We start from the raw sequence: 18,620 nt of genomic DNA on the forward strand, positions 1-18,620 counted from the left end.
TTATATATACCGGTGTTCAGACCACCCTACCCCATTTTTAAAGCAAAGGAAGTGGTTTATTTTTGAAAAATGTTTCAGACAAAGTTTTGAAGAAAAGTAATGCATTACATGGGTAAATTTGATTGACCTTGTGGCGTCGTGAAGTCATGTCAAGGTCGACTTGTTTGAATTTTTAAATGGGACCCCTATTTTTCATTGCATATTCTTGTAGCTTATCTCGAGAGCTTTCCAAAACACTATTAATTAAGTACCTTTTTATTAAGTACTTTTTGAGTTATTATAAGGCTTGAAATAATTTCTTAATTTTATAAACCATAAAATATCTAGTAAACCATTCATTTTTCGTATCTTACCTTCTACTTTTATGTACAAAATAATGAGAGGAATCAATTGGTGTAAAGAAAACACATAGTTGTTTCTAAGAAAAAATATGGAATTGTAATTGCAAATTACATATTTTTTCTTAGAAACAACTATGTGTTTCTTTACACCAATTGATTCCTCTCATTATTTTGTACATAAAAGTATGAAGGTAAGATAATCGAAAAATGAATGGTTTACTAATATTTTTATGGTTTATGTAAAATTAAGAAATTATTTCAAGCCTTATAACTCAAAAAGTACTTAATAAAAAGTACTTAATTATAGTGTTTTGGAAGCTCTCGAGATAAGCTACAAGAATATGCAATGAAAAATAGGGGTTCCCATTTAAAAAATTCAAGTCGACCTTGACATGACCTTCACGACGCCACCCAAGGTCAAATCAAATTTACCCATAATGCATTACTTTATCTTCAACAACTTTGTCTGAAACATTTTTCAAAATACCACTTCCTTTGCTTTAAAATGGTGTACGGGTGGTTGAAAACACCCGGTATATATATATATAATATATATATTATAATATATTATACAGGGTCTACCAAAAGTGTGGAAACCCCTAAATATCTCGGAAAATATACGTTTTACAGAAAAGTGTTTCCAACAAAAGTTGTAGGGTTTAAGAAGATCTATATACTGATTCTATCAGTTTGACCTTGGATGGCGTCGTCAAGGTCAGGTCAAGGTCACATTGACTTTTTTAAATGACACCCCTACATTTGATTGCATATTCTTATAGCTTAATTCAAGAGCTTTCCAAACACTATAATAATGTTCATTTTTATTAAGTACTTTGCGAGTTATGAGGGTTGAATGATAGAGTAGCGCCGGTATTAACATTATCCAAGGTGTACTACATGGAGGTTACTCGCTCGGATTTGCATCTGTTGTGTGTGTGATCCAGCTAACTAAGGCAAGATCGGTCGTGGATCCAGTCAGCAAAGCAAAGACCCAACCAAATTACAATCGAGCATTTAAAGACCTGGAAAGCAATCGACATAGTAAACAGTAAATAAATTTGTGGATGCTCATTTATCATAATAATTGTTCGAAATGTGTGCGTGTGCGTGCGTGCGGTGCGTGTATACAGAGATCAGGTTAGGTTGCACCAAACGATTGCAAATGTGTTTCAATGTGTTAAAGTAAATGCTGAAAGTGGCTGCCATTTACTTCCTGACAATATGCTAATCTTTGGTAGAATGTAGAAATGACTTTACGATTCGTTTCAAAAGGTATCAAAGCCATTTCATCCCTTATTCGCTGTATCAATTCGTGAATGGTTTTAGGTTTTGTTCTGTAAACCTTACTCTTCAGATATCCCCATAGATAATAATCAAGAGGAGTTAGATCTGGTGACCGAGGTGGCCAATCCTCTCCTCCCTCATTTCCGTTCCTTCTTCCTATCCCACCGTAGCGGAAAAGTCTCATTTAAAATACGACGTGGTCCTGCACCAAAATGAGCAGGAGCTCCATCATGCTGAAACCATATTTCTTGGAAATTATTTGGAAAAGTATTCTGTATGGCTGGAATTATTTGATCAACAAGTAATCTCTCATACCTTTGAGCGTTCAAATATTTTTCAAAAAAAAACGGCCCTATTAAATAGCCATCTATTATTCCGCACCATACATTTATTTTTTGTGGATGTTGTGTGTGAGTTTCCCGCACCCAATTCGGATTCTCATCTGACCAGAAACGAAAATTTTGATTATTAACTTCTCCCGTTAAGGTAAAGTTGCCTCGTCTGTGAAAACAATTTGATAAGGGAAGATGGGCCGGACATCTATTAGTGCCATCATTCTTTCACAGAAATGTATACGACGCTCCTCATCTCCGTTTTGCAATTCTTGAACGGTATTGCAATTTATATGGATGGAACTTGTTCTTCTTTTAAAATTCTCCAAACCGACATGGGAGCAATATCGTGAGTTTGAGCGACTCTCTGAACACTAGAATTGGGATCTTCAATAAATGTCTGCAGAACATCAAGTTGTTTTTCTTCGTTGGTTGCAGACAATGGTCTTCCTGACTTAGAGCGATTTCTTACGCTACCAGTTTGTCTAAAACGTTCTATTGTTTTTAACACAGTGGACTTATTAATTCGACGGTTCGGATACGTGTCATTAAATAATCGAACGACATCAGAGAACGATCTTTCGTTATCACCCCATCCACGCATCATGAGGATAGTGATTCTTTCACGTTCCGACAAGTCGCCAGCCATTTTTAAAACGTTTAATTTTAATTAATCGTACGTTGTATTTGGACGATAACAATTAATTTCTGCTTGCTCAAAGCTGAAGTTAGAAGGTGCTCGTTCTTTGATAGCTTTATACATTCTTAGTTGAATTTTAAATGCGAGTTAGACTGCATGTAGTGCGTCACATAGCGGTAAATGAAGGAACTAACGAGACGTTTCATACACGTTTTATGGAGCAATTTTTTGGCAATTTGACTTCAGCGAAATATGAGGATATGTTGAGGAATCGATCTTGCCTTAGTTAGCTGGATCACACACACAACAGATGCAAATCCGAGCGAGTAACCTCCATGTAGTACACCTTGGATAATGTTAATACCGGGCGCTACTCTATCATTCAACCCTCATAACTCGCAAAGTACTTAATAAAAATGAACATTATTATAGTGTTTTGGGAAAGCTCTTGAATTAAGCTATAAGAATATGCAATCAAATGTAGGGGGTGTCATTTAAAAAAGTCAATGTGACCTTGACCTAACCTTGACGACGCCATCCAAGGTCAAACTGATAGAATCAGTATATAGATCTTCTTAAACCCTACAACTTTTGTTGGAAACACTTTTCTGTAAAACGTATATTTTCCGAGATATTTAGGGGTTTCCACACTTTTGGTAGACCCTGTATATATATATATATGTTCTAATCTTCTCGAAATAATGTTTTGATTTCGACCAGATAATTTCATTTTTTTCCATAATTTCCAGTAATCCATGCATTCAATAACTTTTTGACGACACCTAAACAAATCAAGTGCATGTATTCAAAGGGCACTTGCGAAACCGAACCCATTGGTAAACGACTTAGTGGAGTGGGTCCCTTATGATGATCTTCATCGACTAGTTTACTATATTCATCATTTGTTCGTAAGCAATGATTTATGCCCATGAAAACTATTTGATCCTCGCATCGAATACCAACAATTCGACATTTGGAACATGGATTACTGGAAGTATGTCCAAAATGATTCAATATCCAAGAACGTGCAGGTGCATCTGCAATGAAGGCTCGTAATTTCACAGGTATTTTTTTTTGAAGAAATTATATACCACCACTATCGATAACTTTAAGAACATCATCAATAAATTGATTAAGAAAAACATTAATGTTTAATGGTTTTTTTTGGTCCTTTATAAATGCCTACAATTTCAGGTTTTGAATTAGTGATGTTAACAATAGAACACTGAATTGGCCAAATTTGCATATTACCCGATTTATTCAATCTAGTTCTTCTACCATTGGTACTCCAATCTACTTCGATTATATTTGGAATCAAAGCCGGTGGTGTTTTATGTAAAATTGTGATAAGAGCTTCAACAAATCCTATGTGTAGATATTCTCCAGGATTAACTTCAGAAACAACCTTTATGTGCAGTATTTAATAATGTTCGTAAATCTTTTGGAAGATATGAAAGACACGGTTCAGGGATCGCAATGTCTTTAAAATTAGATTTCCTTGAGTATGCGTAAGATTTCCTTATACAAATGCTGTCGCGAGAGATTCTTGAAAAGTATTCACTTCTACATTTACATTGTAATCATTTTCATTAGATTGAAATGTTGTAGATAAAATATTCTTTTCAAGATAGAGGGAACTACAATTTTCGACATACATTGGCAGAAACATTTTCACTATGTTTGTTAGCATGAGATATTTGATCAAGAGGACAATGTTCAAATGCTGAGGCTACATTAATTATATGAAATGCATTCGCATTTATCACTGGATTATTCAATCGTATATTGTGATTGTTTTGCCGTAACAGATTTAATCTCCGTAAACGTTGACATGGTAATAACTTAAAAATCGGTTTCCGACCATATGAGGTTTTCATGTTTGCATTTTTAAAGGGACCCATTTCAGTAATGTCGAAAAATAAACACTTAGAAAGATAAGAAAGATAAGAAATCTGTATATCGAAGAAGAAACCGAAACTGAATATTGAAATATATTAATAACATAAAGATAGATATAATAGATAGACTATTATATAATAAGTAGACTATATTAATATAATAGACTATTTTCAGTAATAAATACTTGTATACCGAAATAGAACATATAATAGATTTATATTGAAAAAAATGATACCAAAAATATTTATACTCCAGTATAAAGATGTCCTTATGGCAAAAATGCGTTGATTTATTATATAAACGTATTGTCACCTGATGTAAAACACGAAGTCGTATCAACATATAAAAAATTGAATATATTATTATTATATCTTAATATGAACTATGTATTTCACAAATACATAACCTAATAATAAAAAAATTTACAAACCTGATGTTTCGATATTTTTACAATATTCTCCTGGAAAATAATTATAATATCGATTATATTCTCTTATCTTCTTGTCACTTATCTTCTTGTCACTTATTTTCTTTATAATTTTTCTGAATTTCAAGATAGTATCCGAGCACTCGCAATAAAAAGTCCGGGAAGCAAAAGATTCTCGAGCTGAATTAAGGCATCTTTTCATATTGATGCAGTCTTTTCATATTCATTCGTAGCATGAAAATCTGTGATTGGTCACATTATTCTCAGTCTCTGGCTGTAGTCGAGAAGACGCTCTGGATGCTTTGAAGTGTTTAATTGACCATTCAGATTAAAGAAATCTTTCTTCCTTTAATCTAATTGGTCAATCAAACGCTTCAGAGCATGCAGAGCGTCTTCTCGACTGCATCTTCTATTAGCTTACAAATCAGCGGTTAACTTTTCTTTGAATTAACAAATTAATAAAATTGTAGTTTAGGGCCCAATGTATAATAAATAAAATTCAAAAATAATATTACGGGTCAATGAGCCGGAATCGCGTATCATGTGGCGACAAACTAAAAGATAGCACTTATACGTTACTTTGGCAAGGATGAACAATATAGTAGAAATAACGTATGAATTAAGTGCAAATTTATTAACATAATAAGTACGGAGAATAAGCCGTTTCTAACTCACTTTTTCCATTGGTGCGAGAGAGAGGTCTCGTAGAGCGAGAGAGATAGAAAGATATCTGAGGGGCAGGGTGACGGCGGCGGGGGTGAGCAGGGGGAGTAGGTAGGGCAAGGGGAGCCGCTCGCCGTCGGGTGGGTAAACGGAGGGTCGTGATGTCACGCGGAGGGGGTGGGCGAGGGGGAGCGGGCGTGAGAGGGGTTCGGCGCGAGAGCGAGGGAGAGGGAGAGAGAGCGCGCGCGTCCTTGGTTACGGCGCGCGCGCGTCCCTGGATACGGTGCGTCGCGAGCGTCTCTGGACGCGGCGCGCTAGGCGCGCGCGATAAGCGGCGATCGCCCCGTCGGGCGCGTTGCGCGCGAGACGAAGATAGAGTCGCCGTTGACGGCAGAGCAAACGCGTTCGACGTAGGCCTGGAAGAGATGTAATTAAAAATATGCGATTTGTGCGACGCGCGATTTACGCGACGCACGATTTATATAATATTTAAATAATATTAATGTAATATTAATGTAATATTTATATAATATATATGCGCCTCCGCAGGCTCACGTCGTTTCGACGCGCCGAGGAGGGAGCGACAAGCGGCCTCGGGCGTTTCCGTCGCGTTTTACGCGTCACTCGAATGTAAATTCGAATATTTTTTTCTTTGTGTTTGTAAAAAGGCGCGCGATGTATCGGGAGAGCACGCGGAGCGCGGCGGTGTTTCTCGTCTCGTTTCGTCTCGTCGTAGACGTCGGACGCGAGTTTGCCGCGCGCGAGCGCGCCGCTCGAATTTTAACCTAAATGTGCGCGCGTTTCGTAAACGAGCATACGATGTATCGGGAGAACACGTCGCGGGTAGAGGCGTCTCTCTCTCGTCGACGGAAGTCGTCGACGGAGGTCGTCGATCCTTCGTTCTCGAGGATCGATGGAGAGCGCGTCGATCGGACGAGGGCCTCGTCGCGCGCGCGCGATATCGCGTCTTCGCGCGATATCGCGGTCGTCGCGCGCGCGCGCGTTCTTGGACTCATCGCTTATCTCTCCTTTTAAGCGCGATAACGAGAGAGGAGCGGGATTCCGTTAGGATTCACTCGCGCGCGCGCGAGGGATATTCGCGGCAACGCTTCCGTCGCCGTTCCTTCCTCTCGAGCGCGTCGCGCTAAGACGAAAGAGATATTCGCGGCGACGCTTCCGTCGTCGTTTCTTTCTCTCGGACGCGCAGCGGCGAAAGACGCGCGCCGAATCCGGTCGAACGCGGTATTTCGACGAATTCATCGTTTCCGAAGGCGAAAACCGCGCGACCGCGGAGAAATTTTTTCCCGCTCGCGCGACGTCGTCGTCGTCGCTCGAACGAGCGAGTATAAAGACGCGACGGTCGTTTCGAGGCGCGCACACGCCTCGCGGATGGTCGCGATCGGTCTATCCGATCGTTTCTCGGGAAGATAAGTTCGCGAACGACGAGGCGCGCGTATGAGCGGCGCGAGTTCCACCAGAGTCGTCTCTACCGTCGACGATAGGGCGGCGGATAAGGAAGAAGAGTTGGCGCGCCCGATAGGCGACGACGACGTCGAGTTCAAGGAGAGCGCGCGATGGAACGTCGCGACGTATCATCTGAGAAGAGCCGTTCAAACGCACAGTCGGCGCGAGCAATTGTGGGTCGAGACGGCTCTGGCCGAGAGTCGCAGAGCCTTCGTTTATAACGTTAAACTAGACAGGTGATTTGATGCGAAGTATCCGAAGTCGAAGTACCCGAAGGATTATCCGTATCCGGAGGGTTGGAAATTCCACTCGTTCGATTATCCCCAACCGGAAGTTCGATATTTCTCGCCGCTCACGCGCTGCGAGATTTTCCCGCTCGAGGATAACGCGGGTAGAACTCTGCGATACACGTACAATCGCGAGGACAGCGGTCGCGAGTACCCGTTCCGCCGAAATATGTTCTGCGGCGTCCATTTGATACACTTGAGGCGCGAGTTGTCATGAGCGAGGAGCGCATCGATCCGCCGATCGATCGCTACGTCCGAGTGTTGAAGGAGAAGATCGCGTGGAGCATCGCGACTTATTCGACGAGGCGGGCGATCGGTCTTCGAGATGCGCGCGAGGAGCTGTAGATCGAGACGGTCCTGGTGTAGCGGAAGAGCGGCGAGATTCGACGCCGGAGATACGCGGGTGACCGGGACGCGTCGCGGGTTTTCGCTGCCGGTGGATTCGCGAGGCGAGACGCTGTGGATAAGGCCCCGCGGGGAGGAGAGAGAAAGGACGATCGCTCGAGAGCGCGCGCGACGTCGCCACGACGGACGACTATCGCGCGTGGACGCGACGGTGCGAGCAGTCTCGCGACTCTGCGCGAGAGGTGCCTAGACACGAGTCGCAGAATCTCCACGGGGGCGAGGATCTCCAGGATGCCAAATAAATCAACGAAACCCAGATGTACGACCTGTGACAGTGACCCTCGCTAAAGACAGTCGCGTGCCTACTGTTCAGGTCCAGCTCATCAAAATATCCGCTCATATAACTCTCATGCTAGATACAGAATCCGGACCGAATATAATTAAAGAAAAATTCACACCTAAAAATGTTAAAATAAATTTTGATAATATTTTGAAATTAAATGGTATAAATAACTATCCTGTTTACACACGGAGAAATTATGTTAACACTTTTTGGAAAATCTGTATCTTTTCACATTGTATCCGACGACTTTCCGATTCCGCAATCCGGAATACTTGGAAATGATTTCTTCAAGCAAACTTCTTTAAAAATAGATCAACGCAAACGAGACAACGAGATGAAACTCTTACTAATACTAGGCCTGGCTGAGGTGTGTGCACTAGCCCTAAGCCCTATGCTCTGTCAAAAACAAAGGGGTTTAAGAACTTTCAAGCGAGACTACATGTTAAATTGTAATATTAGCAAGACACCCAAGCGCATGACTATAACTTTGAGGGTATCTAATTATCAACAACAAAAAGCAGGAGGTCATTGGAGTGGGTTGTATCAGCAGACCTGTATTACTCACTATTTTTTTTGGGGTTCTTACACTTCAAAAGCCTGGCACGAACCAATTGAACTTACTCGCCAACAAAGTAACGACTTGGTGAGAGGAATGAGCCCCAGTGAGGCGCACCCCACCCCTCTTTTGCACCATATAGCTGATAACTGTATACATGGCCCTCAGAAACCTCCACAAAAACGCTTTATTGCATAGTGAGAGCAACCACAGTGAGGCAAATAGTAGGACAGCCCATAACCTCAGATGAGGAGGCTCTAGTTCCTTCCACCAGCCGGGCAGAGCGGAAATCATAACAGGCGCAGTGGTTACTTGGAACGAGACTGACATGCATGAGTTGGATGCCTGGATGACAAAGTACGAAGGCCCTGCTTATATCAACGATGATCAAATAATATAATTGTTGATCATCTACAAAAGGGATATCTTCTGGTAGATCAACCTGATGAGAGTGATGGCATTTGGTGTGTGTGGATCACAGTGGAGGGTTTTCAAATTAAAATCCCTATAATGGACATGAAGGTAAGAAGTATCAGTAAACATAGCAAAAGGGACATTACAGAAGCCATACAATCAGAGATCATTACTAAACAATGCAATATGCTACCTATAAGATAGAAGGCACCTTGCAATTGACTCATACCATTTGTAATCGTCAGAAAATTCCAGCTCCGTCAATTACAAGGAGGGAAATTACCAAACCTCTTTAGAAAAAAATAATTCTGGAATTTCGGAGGGAAGTTTTCAAACCTCGTCAGAAAATTCCAACTCCGTCAACTGCAAGGAGGGAAATTACCAAACCTCTTTAGAAAAAAATAATTCTAGAATTTCGGAGGGAAGTTTCCAAACCTCGTCAGAAAATTCCAGCTCCGTCAATTACAAGGAGGGAAATTACCAAACCTCTTTAGAAAAAAATAATTCTGGAATTTCGGAGGGAAGTTTCCAAACCTCGTCAGAAAATTCCAGCTCCGTCAATTACAAGGAGGGAAATTACCAAACCTCTTTAGAAAAAAATAATTCTGGAATTTCGGAGGGAAGTTTCCAAACCTTGTCAGAGAATTCCAGCTCCGTCGATTGCAAGGAAGGAAGTTACCAAACTTCACTACGAAAATCGATACCTTATCCAAAAAGGGAAAGAAGTTCTTCGTCCGCTCTGGACCTTACATCTCTAAAGGATGGATTATTTACAGGAAAAAGCGACAATAATGAATTAGAAACCTGCCATATTATAATAAAAGACCTCGTCCAAGAGGCTCAAGAACATAATTCGAACATTAGAAAAATCAAAAATTCTCGAAAAATTAACCGCAAGAATAAGCCATCTTCGAAACTTTCTACGTCCTTATGTAATAAATCTCAAGAAATAATAGATAAATTTACGCGAAAACATAAGTCTAAACACGAAGTTGACATTATAACCCCCGAGTCGCATAATTGCCTGGTACTTTCTGAGGAAACTAAAGAAAATCGACTCTCCAAAATTATTAACTCATTGCGATTAGAGCATTTAAATGGAAAAGAACAGGAAAACATAATAAAATTAATAATAACGAATAGTCAAGATCGTTTCCACATTCCTGGAGAAAATTTAACCGCAACTCACGTTTTGCAACATCGAATAACGACCACCGATGATCACCCGATAAATACTCGGCAATATAGATTTCTGCAAATACATAAAGAAGAAATAAACAAGCAGGTAGAGGACCTCTTACAGGGGCATAGTGAAACATTCGCAGTCGCCTTACAATACGCCCATATGGATTGTGCCTAAGAAAGACGATTCTAAAGGAAATAAACGATGGAAAATGGTTCTCGATTTTCGAACCTTAAATGAAAAAACTATTGGAGACGCTTATCCACTACCTAATATCAAGAGACACGGTAGTGTCTTGTGCTAAGTCCCGCGTAAACAACAAGACGCGCCGTGTATCATTACGCGAGTCGGATAGTTGGAGATGTTCGAGATTATCATATTGAAATAATCGCTGAACGGATCGAGTTCTTATTAGGCTTAATGGATAGCTTGAGGTTGATTTATATAAGAAAAGTGTCTTTATTTTTGCTCTACGTGCATCGTGAACAGCAATATTATGATCCAAAGTCGAAATATGAAAAATTTTCATTAAGAAACGTCTCCTTGGTCATCGTCGCCCAAGTCCCCAATGTGCAAGTGTAAAAAGTTGTACGTTTGCCGCATTCGACGTAAGATTGCGCTAGCGGCACTCCGTGATGTTAAGACTATTATATACAGGGTGTCTCATTTTAATCGATGGATCCAAATTTCTCCTAAACTACATCAGCTACAAAAAAATGTTTCAGACAAAAGTTGTATGGCTTGAAGAGGAACATAAGGTGGTGTCATTGGTTTGGCATTGAAAAGTCACCTGAAGGTTACGTGAAGATCACATCCAACTTTTTAAATGGGACTTCCTATATGCTTTTGCATATTTTTTTAGTTTATCTCGAGAGCTTTCCGAAATACTATAATTAAGTTAATTTTCATTAAGTAGTTTTCAAGTTATGAGACTTGAAATCATTTCTTAATTTTACATAAGTCGTAAAATATCTAGTAAAATATTCATTTTTCGATTATCTTATCTTAATACTTTTATACTTAACACTTTTATCTTAATACTTTTACGTACAAAATAATAAGCAGAATCAAATGGTGTAAAGAAAACATACAGTTGTTTAAGAAAAAATATGGAATTGTTAATTGCAAATTACATATTTTTTTCCTCGGAACAGTTATATGTTTTTTTTACACCCCAATTGATTCCTCTTATTATTTTGTACACAAAAGCATTAAGATAAGTTAAACAAAAATGAATATTTTACTAGATATTTTACGATTTATGTAAAATTAAGAAATGATTTCAAGCCTCATAACTCGAAAACTACTTAATGAAAACTAACTTAATTATAGTGTTTTGGAAAGCTCTCGAGATGAACTATAAGAATATGTAAAAGCATATAGGGTGTCCTATTTAAAAAATTGGATGTGATCTTCACGTAACCTTTAGGTGACTCTTCAATGTCAAACCAATGACATCACCTTATGTCCCCCTTCAAGCCATACAACTTTTGTCTGAAACATTTTTTTGTAGCTGGCGTAGTTTAGGAGTGTACGTTAAATATTTTGTGTCCATCGATTAAAATGGGACATTGATAGAGCAATCTTTTAAGAAAAACATTGTATGTTTTAGGAAATAAGATGGTTCATTGTTTGACTTGATATGTTTAAGGTCAGGTCAAGGACACCTTTAATTTCTTAAATGGAATCACCTATTTTTTATTGCATATTCTTATAGCTTATGTAAAACTTTAAATCTTTCCAAAAAACTATAAAAAGTATTTATTTTCATTATATTTTGATCTTATAAAACTTAAAAATAAAATCTTAATTTTAAAAAAAATGTAAAATTTTAATTTTACATATTTCTTCGAATATTTTACTATATACATACTTTTTATTAAAAATAATGAAGGAATCAATTAGTGTAAAAAAAACACACAGTTGTTTTTAAGAAAAAATATGTAATTGTTAATTGCAAATTACATATTTTTTCTTCGGAACAATTATGTGTTTAATTTAGGCTAATTTCATTAGCACATTGTTCAGCGTAGCAGCGCTAAGTTTTTTAACTAAAATTTTTTTATATGTATTAATTTTTAATTTTTATATAAATTTTTATTTTTTATTTATTAATTTCTAATTTTTAATTTTTTTAATAATTTTTAATTTTGTATTTTGTATTATCATTTTCTTTTTTTTTTTTAATTAAACTTTTCAGGATATATGCATATGATTATTGCAATGTATATGATTGTTCATATTTTCAATTCGATTTTTTATAATAGATATATTACAATTCATTTAATATCATTTTTCTTTTAATATTGAAAATAAAAAAGAAATATGTCTATTTTATAGTAAAAATTTTTATTCAGTTGGCGCAACTTTTTAATATTATTTGTATGAAATTAAAACAATTATTTTGTACAATTTTTTTTAGTTAAATTATTTTAAGTTTTTATTTTCAATTAGCGTAATTTTTGGATATCATGATTTTTCTAGGATATAATGTAGAAAATTAAATCAGCTATTTTGTATAACTTTTTTTGGTTAAAGTATTTTTATAAGCTTTTATTTTCACTTAGCGCAACTTTTTTGATATCATTATTTTTGTAGGATATACAATACAGTAGTTTTTACAGTTAATAATACACTATTTTGCAAATACATATACTGTTTTTTACGCGGACTTAGCACCTTTTTTTACCTTTTTTTTAAAAGGGTAATTTTTTAGGGATTTGTTGATATACTAGATCAATTAGGGGGAGCGCAGTATTTTTCCATATGCGATCTCGCATCTGGATTTCATCAAATAAAAATGGATCCTGCCGACAGTCACAAAACCGCTTTTACGACTCCTTTCGGACATTACGAATTCGATAGAATGCCTTTCGGCTTAAAAAACGCTCCGGCTACTTTTCAACGCTTAATGGATTTAGTATCAACAGGACTACAAGGCGAAGAATTATTTGTATATATGGATGACATAGTTATTTATGCCAAATCATTAGAAGAACATGAAAGAAAATACAATGCTTTAATACAATGCTTTAATAGATACAATGCTTTAATAGAACGTCTTCGAAAAGCTAATTTAAAACTACAGCCTGACAAGTGCGAATTTTTGAAGCCGGAAGTAACATATTTAGGACATGTAATTAGCAAAGATGGAGTAAAACCAGATCCAAAAAAATTAGAAGCTGTGAAATTATTTCCGAGACCGAAAACGCCGAAAAACATTAAACAATTTTTAGGACTTACCGGATATTACAGACGTTTTATACCTAATTTCTCTGAATTTGCCAAACCGTTAACATCCTTATTAAAAAACAACACAAATTTCGAATGGACATCCGAACAAGAAGAATCGTTTAAAATCTTGAAACAAGAATTATGCAAAGAATCTGTATTGCAATATCCTGATTTCTCGAAACAATTCATTTTGATTACAGATGCTTCAGCAATAGCCATAGGCGGAATCCTATCACAAGGAGAAATAAACAGAGACCGACCGATCGCATACGCACTCTAACAGATAATAAAGTAAAATATGACACTTATGAAAAAGAAGCCCTAGCCATAGTTTATTGCCATAGTTTATAGTAAAACATTTATAGCCATAGTTTATAGTAAAACATTTCAGACCATACTTATACGGAAGAAAATTTACTTTAGTTACTGACCATAAACCTTTAACGTGGTTCAAGAATGCACAAAACGCAAACATGCGAATACTACGCTGGAGACTGAAACTATCAGAGTACGATTATGATGTTGTATACAAAGCCGGAAAAACTAACGTAAATGCAGATGCACTATCACGGAACCCTGTAAATATCATGGAAACAAAATGTAATATCATAAAATATAAACCACTGAATCCTAATAATTCGCAAGATGCAGAAAAAATTTCTAGGATGTTAGAAGAATCCGACGACGAGGGAGAAAGCGAAGACGATTTTCATTTATACCTTTCAGATACTGAAACAGACGAACCGTTTTATGACCATACTAATGCCACACCATCTGCCGAAGAAAACGAACCACCACCACCCAAACAAGATCGAATACAAACCCGAAGCCAAACTGTAAATCAAAGGGAACAAAATAAAAATTTTCCAGATATCGAAAGACGAACAAACCCACCAGATAAAAACGAAGATAAAGAAGAAGAAGAAGAAGAAGAAGAAGAAGAAGAAGAAGAAATTATCAACCTAAATTTACGGAAAGCAAGAACGAAATCTATTGAAAACAAAAGTAATGTCATAGAAAGTCGCGAATTATTATTTTTACGAAAAGATAACGTAATGTATTTTGTTGACACCAACGGAAAACCTTTAGATTCAGGCTCACAAAAACTCTTCGAGCGGAACAGTCTTCCAAATCTTGGGTCCCTTATTCTAGGCAAACCTAAAGCCATAAAATATAAAAACTACTACCACATAGCTTTGCCTATTATAGAAGGACAACAGGAGGGTCCTACAATGACTTTAAACCAAATATCAATCACCGTAAATAATCTACGCGACATCATTCAAGATTTAAAATTATAAACAATTAGTATTGCAAAAACGGAAACAATTAATAACGTACCATGGAATAATATTAAATCACGACTTCTGTCAACATTCGTTAATATACCCGTTAAATTGATTATATGTAATGGATTAGTCAAATATCCACCTAAAGATTTACGAACTGTCATTATTGGAGAGATGCACTGCCTACTCACAGGAGGACACCGTGGCGTTACAAAGACTTACAACAGAATAAAACATAACTATTATTGGGAGAACTTGAAAGCCGACGTTCAAAGATACATCCAGCAATGTTTACAATGTCAACTCAAAAAACTCGTTCGAGTTAAAACTAAACAGCCTATGATAATTACAGACACACCAGGATCTTCTTTCGACAAGGTCGCTATGGATATCGTAGGATCATTATCGAAAACCGAGAGAGGCAACGAATATATTTTAACGCTACAAGATCAATTAACAAAATATTGTATGGGAATACCGCTACCAAATCAGACTTCCGAGACCATCGCAGAAGCTTTCGTAGATCGATTCATTTGCGTGCTCGGAGCACCAAAGGCGATATTAACAGATCAAGGACGAAATTTTATTAGCAAATTACTGAAAAAAATTGCTAAACTATTTAAAATTCGCAAGTTTCGAACAACAGCTTTCCATCCTTAATCAAACGGATCTTTAGAGAGATCTCATCATACATTAAGAGAATATTTAAAACAATATGCGAACGAACAAAAACAGTGGGACCGATGGGTTGGTCTTGCAATGTTTAATTACAATACTAGCGTACATGAAGCAACTAAGCATACTCCATACGAATTAGTTTTTGGTAAAATAGCAAGAATTCCATCCAACGAACCTCTTATTTTAGAAGATAAACTAGCAAGCTACGATGAATACTTAATAAATCTCGTCACACAACTTCACACTATTCAGGGAAATGCTCGCGATAATGTTATTCAAGCAAAAACTAAATCAAAAAATCATTACAAGAAAATAAATCCGCAGACATTTAAGCCTGGAGACCAAGTATTTTTATTAAAAGATCCTAAACTTGGTAAATTCGGGAACCAATATACCGGACCTCACGAGGTTTTAGAAATTCTTAACAAAAATAATGTAAAAATTAAGATAAAGAAAAATAATCGAACAGTACATCCTAATCGCTTACGAATTTCACACATCAAGCCACCGAAAAGCCAATAAAGAAAAAAAATCAAACTCTATTATCATAAGCAATTTTAACCACTCTACAGAATAAAGAAAAATGGAGATCAAAAGCATCAAAACAAATTTCTTAACATGAGGACGCTTGGACGTAACAATAGTCAAGGTGGAATCACCGCTCCTCTTCTGCGTTGAACTGAGAAACGGCGAGAAAGATTTAAAAGAATTAAAGGAAGAATTAGAATTCAGGATGTGTAGACATCGCACATACGCCGCCAGATTGATCGGCCCCAGTCCCCTAGATTGATTTTGACCATTAGGGCCACTCTAATGGTCAGGAAAGCCACCTATCTACACATCTGGTCCGAAGATTTCAAAGAAAACATGGCCATCGCAATAAAGGATTGTAAAACCTGGCGGCGGGGCATTATAAAAAGAATTAATAGGACGAACTGGATGATCAAAATCAACCTAGGGTACTGGGGCCGATCAATCTGGCGGCGTATGTGCGATGTCTACCTTCTGGAGGACAGATTCAAGGAGTTATCCTGGCAAACTATAACCTGTGGTTTAGTCTACACCGGTCCTGTCCAGAACATCCAAACCTGGCCAAAAGAAACCAAGGATCTCTGCCGACTACTTCTCGAAGGACGAAAAAGATGGATCCATATAGTCCGCCCCCTCAATGAAGGGACGGCACTGGTTAAATTAAACGTAGAAGGCATACCTCCGACCACTTCATATTCTCTTCGCGACGCACTTATTTTATTAGGTCACGCTCAACTTAGTACTAGTGTAGCTGTAAATGTAATTCCAACCGTATAAAAAACGATGGAACACATTCCATACATTATTAAGTATTCCATATTATTAGTTATTATCTTACGTATATACTCTATATTAAGTATTATGTTACGTATACTCTATATTAATTATTATCTTACGTATACCCTATATAATCATTCTTAAAAAAAAAAAAAACTTAAATAACGAAAAAATTAAATTACATAAAATCATATATTTACTCAAGTAGAATATTCATATTCAAAAGAGAAGAGAATGATTATATACATATACAAATACATAAAAACATGTTATACAAAAATTATAAACATTTTATAGGAATCTTAGTTATAGAGTTATCATTGATTTATCATAATTTTACATAAGACTGATATTCTTTTTAGCACTCTAAGGAGCGCGAAGGAGTGGAACCGCTTTTTCTCTCATTAATGAATATCGCTTGATTATCAGAAAAGCTGGTTATTACCCCCTTCCCCTTCTTCCTTTTTTTCCCTCTCTTCGCGAGGCTTCTCAAAATGCAATTCCTTGATGGACAAAGAGCGAATCACAATGACTATCGCAACCTAGTTGAACTCTAGTGCGTCACCATAACAAGAGACGACGTTTTCAAGACATCAAGGAATGCTTTGTGGCAATACTATCGAACTACAGACAACAGTACATGTTAGTACCACTGCATAATTTGATCCATTAAATCTCAGCCGAACATCAAACAACTTGCACGATCTGTAGCATAATCTTATGAGTCAGCCCCGCATGGGCATGCCTATACTGCCTGGAAGAATATCTACATGTCGACATGACGTACTTAGTCAAAGAATGGGGACGCCCTGTGACCACCAGATGGTTAGAAGAAAACCCCCCCCCCCCTACATCAAACCCGGCCCGAGCGCCTGGCATTGTCTCGCTACTGATGATCAGGTAAGTTAAAGTTATAAGAAAAGGTTAGTTAAGAAAGAAGTAGTAAGAAAAGTTAAGTAAGAAAAGTTATAAGAAAGGTTAGTTAAAGTTATAAGAAAAGAAAAGGAAAATTCTTTTCCTTTTTTGCTAATGACAAAAGTATTAATAGTAATAACGAAATGAAGTTCCACGTTCGCATTATAAGAAATCGATAGTTCAACAATCTTAATAATAGGAAAAATAGCGTATTAATAACATAAATACACATAGTGATAGGCACGCCTCCGAAAGGCCACCCAAATACTAAGTTATAAAAATAAATGGCAAGAAAAGAATCGAGACAATTCCATCTGCAAATGTTGTGTCCTACATCCCCAACATTTGTCTAACGGCGAGGGTGTTACGTCCAGAGGAGCTCACGATTCTTTTCTTTTCCTTATCTAGTGCACATATGCACGACTTCCGAAAATCGTTAATGATAGTTTAATTGAAGTAGGATTCTCAGTAAATATTCCAGAATAACAATCAGATATTCACGGACTGATAAAAGTAGCATCTGGCTAAATAAGGCGGCAATCAGTTAGACGAATTTGATATTTTCTGATCACTAAAAAAACTCACAAAATTCAAACAAGCTACAGAAAATAAAGAAAACTATTTACAAAACGTGAGTGAGCAGATGTCGCGACAAGCACCCGTTTTATATCAAGGGGGTAGTAAAAGTCATCCCCTTATCTCCAACAGATGCATCTTACAAAGCATAAATTATCATCACTTCCGATACTGAGAATCCTAAGTCCCCCGTTTTGGAAGATGCTCTCCTATTCGCGGACAAATGTAATTAAATTCTGATTTGTTGCATTTGTTTTAAAATGTGTAAAATAAGTAGGGACAGGAAGGAGACCACGGAAATCTAATGAGGGTTTCTATTCGTCAACTTCCCTTATTCCTCGCTGGGAGAGGGTAATCCAAAACGATATATAAGCGCGAACTTTGGACAAATCAACGCTCAAAAACACACAGTCAGTCAATCGGACATACATTCATTCTTTCT

General features: G+C 37.3%; 1 protein-coding gene across 1 annotated transcript; it reads left to right on the forward strand.

The window, feature by feature from the left end:
- The first annotated feature begins 13,885 nt into the window (after positions 1-13,885).
- LOC112639128 lies at positions 13,886-16,551 on the forward strand. The gene is made up of 3 exons (XM_025412093.1): positions 13,886-14,248; positions 15,437-15,814; positions 16,309-16,551. The coding sequence occupies exons 1-3, from the start codon at positions 13,886-13,888 to the stop codon at positions 16,549-16,551; spliced, it is 984 nt and encodes a 327-aa protein (XP_025267878.1).
- Positions 16,552-18,620: the final 2,069 nt, after the last annotated feature.

The sequence above is a fragment of the Camponotus floridanus genome, unplaced genomic scaffold (assembly GCF_003227725.1).
Source record: "Camponotus floridanus strain SB8 unplaced genomic scaffold, Cflo_v7.5 scaffold471, whole genome shotgun sequence".
NCBI classification, from domain to species: domain Eukaryota; kingdom Metazoa; phylum Arthropoda; class Insecta; order Hymenoptera; family Formicidae; genus Camponotus; species Camponotus floridanus.

What these genes read in the sequence shown, in the direction of transcription:
- LOC112639128 (XM_025412093.1), top strand. Translation starts at nt 13,886, where the DNA reads ATGCGAATACTACGCTGGAGACTGAAACTATCAGAGTACGATTATGAT. An exon ending in TACAAACCCGAAGCCAAACT is followed by an intron (nt 14,249 to 15,436) that starts GTAAATCAAAGG and finishes GAACAAAAACAG; the next exon opens with TGGGACCGATGGGTTGGTCT. An exon ending in AAATTCTTAACAAAAATAAT is followed by an intron (nt 15,815 to 16,308) that starts GTAAAAATTAAG and finishes AAGAATTAATAG; the next exon opens with GACGAACTGGATGATCAAAA.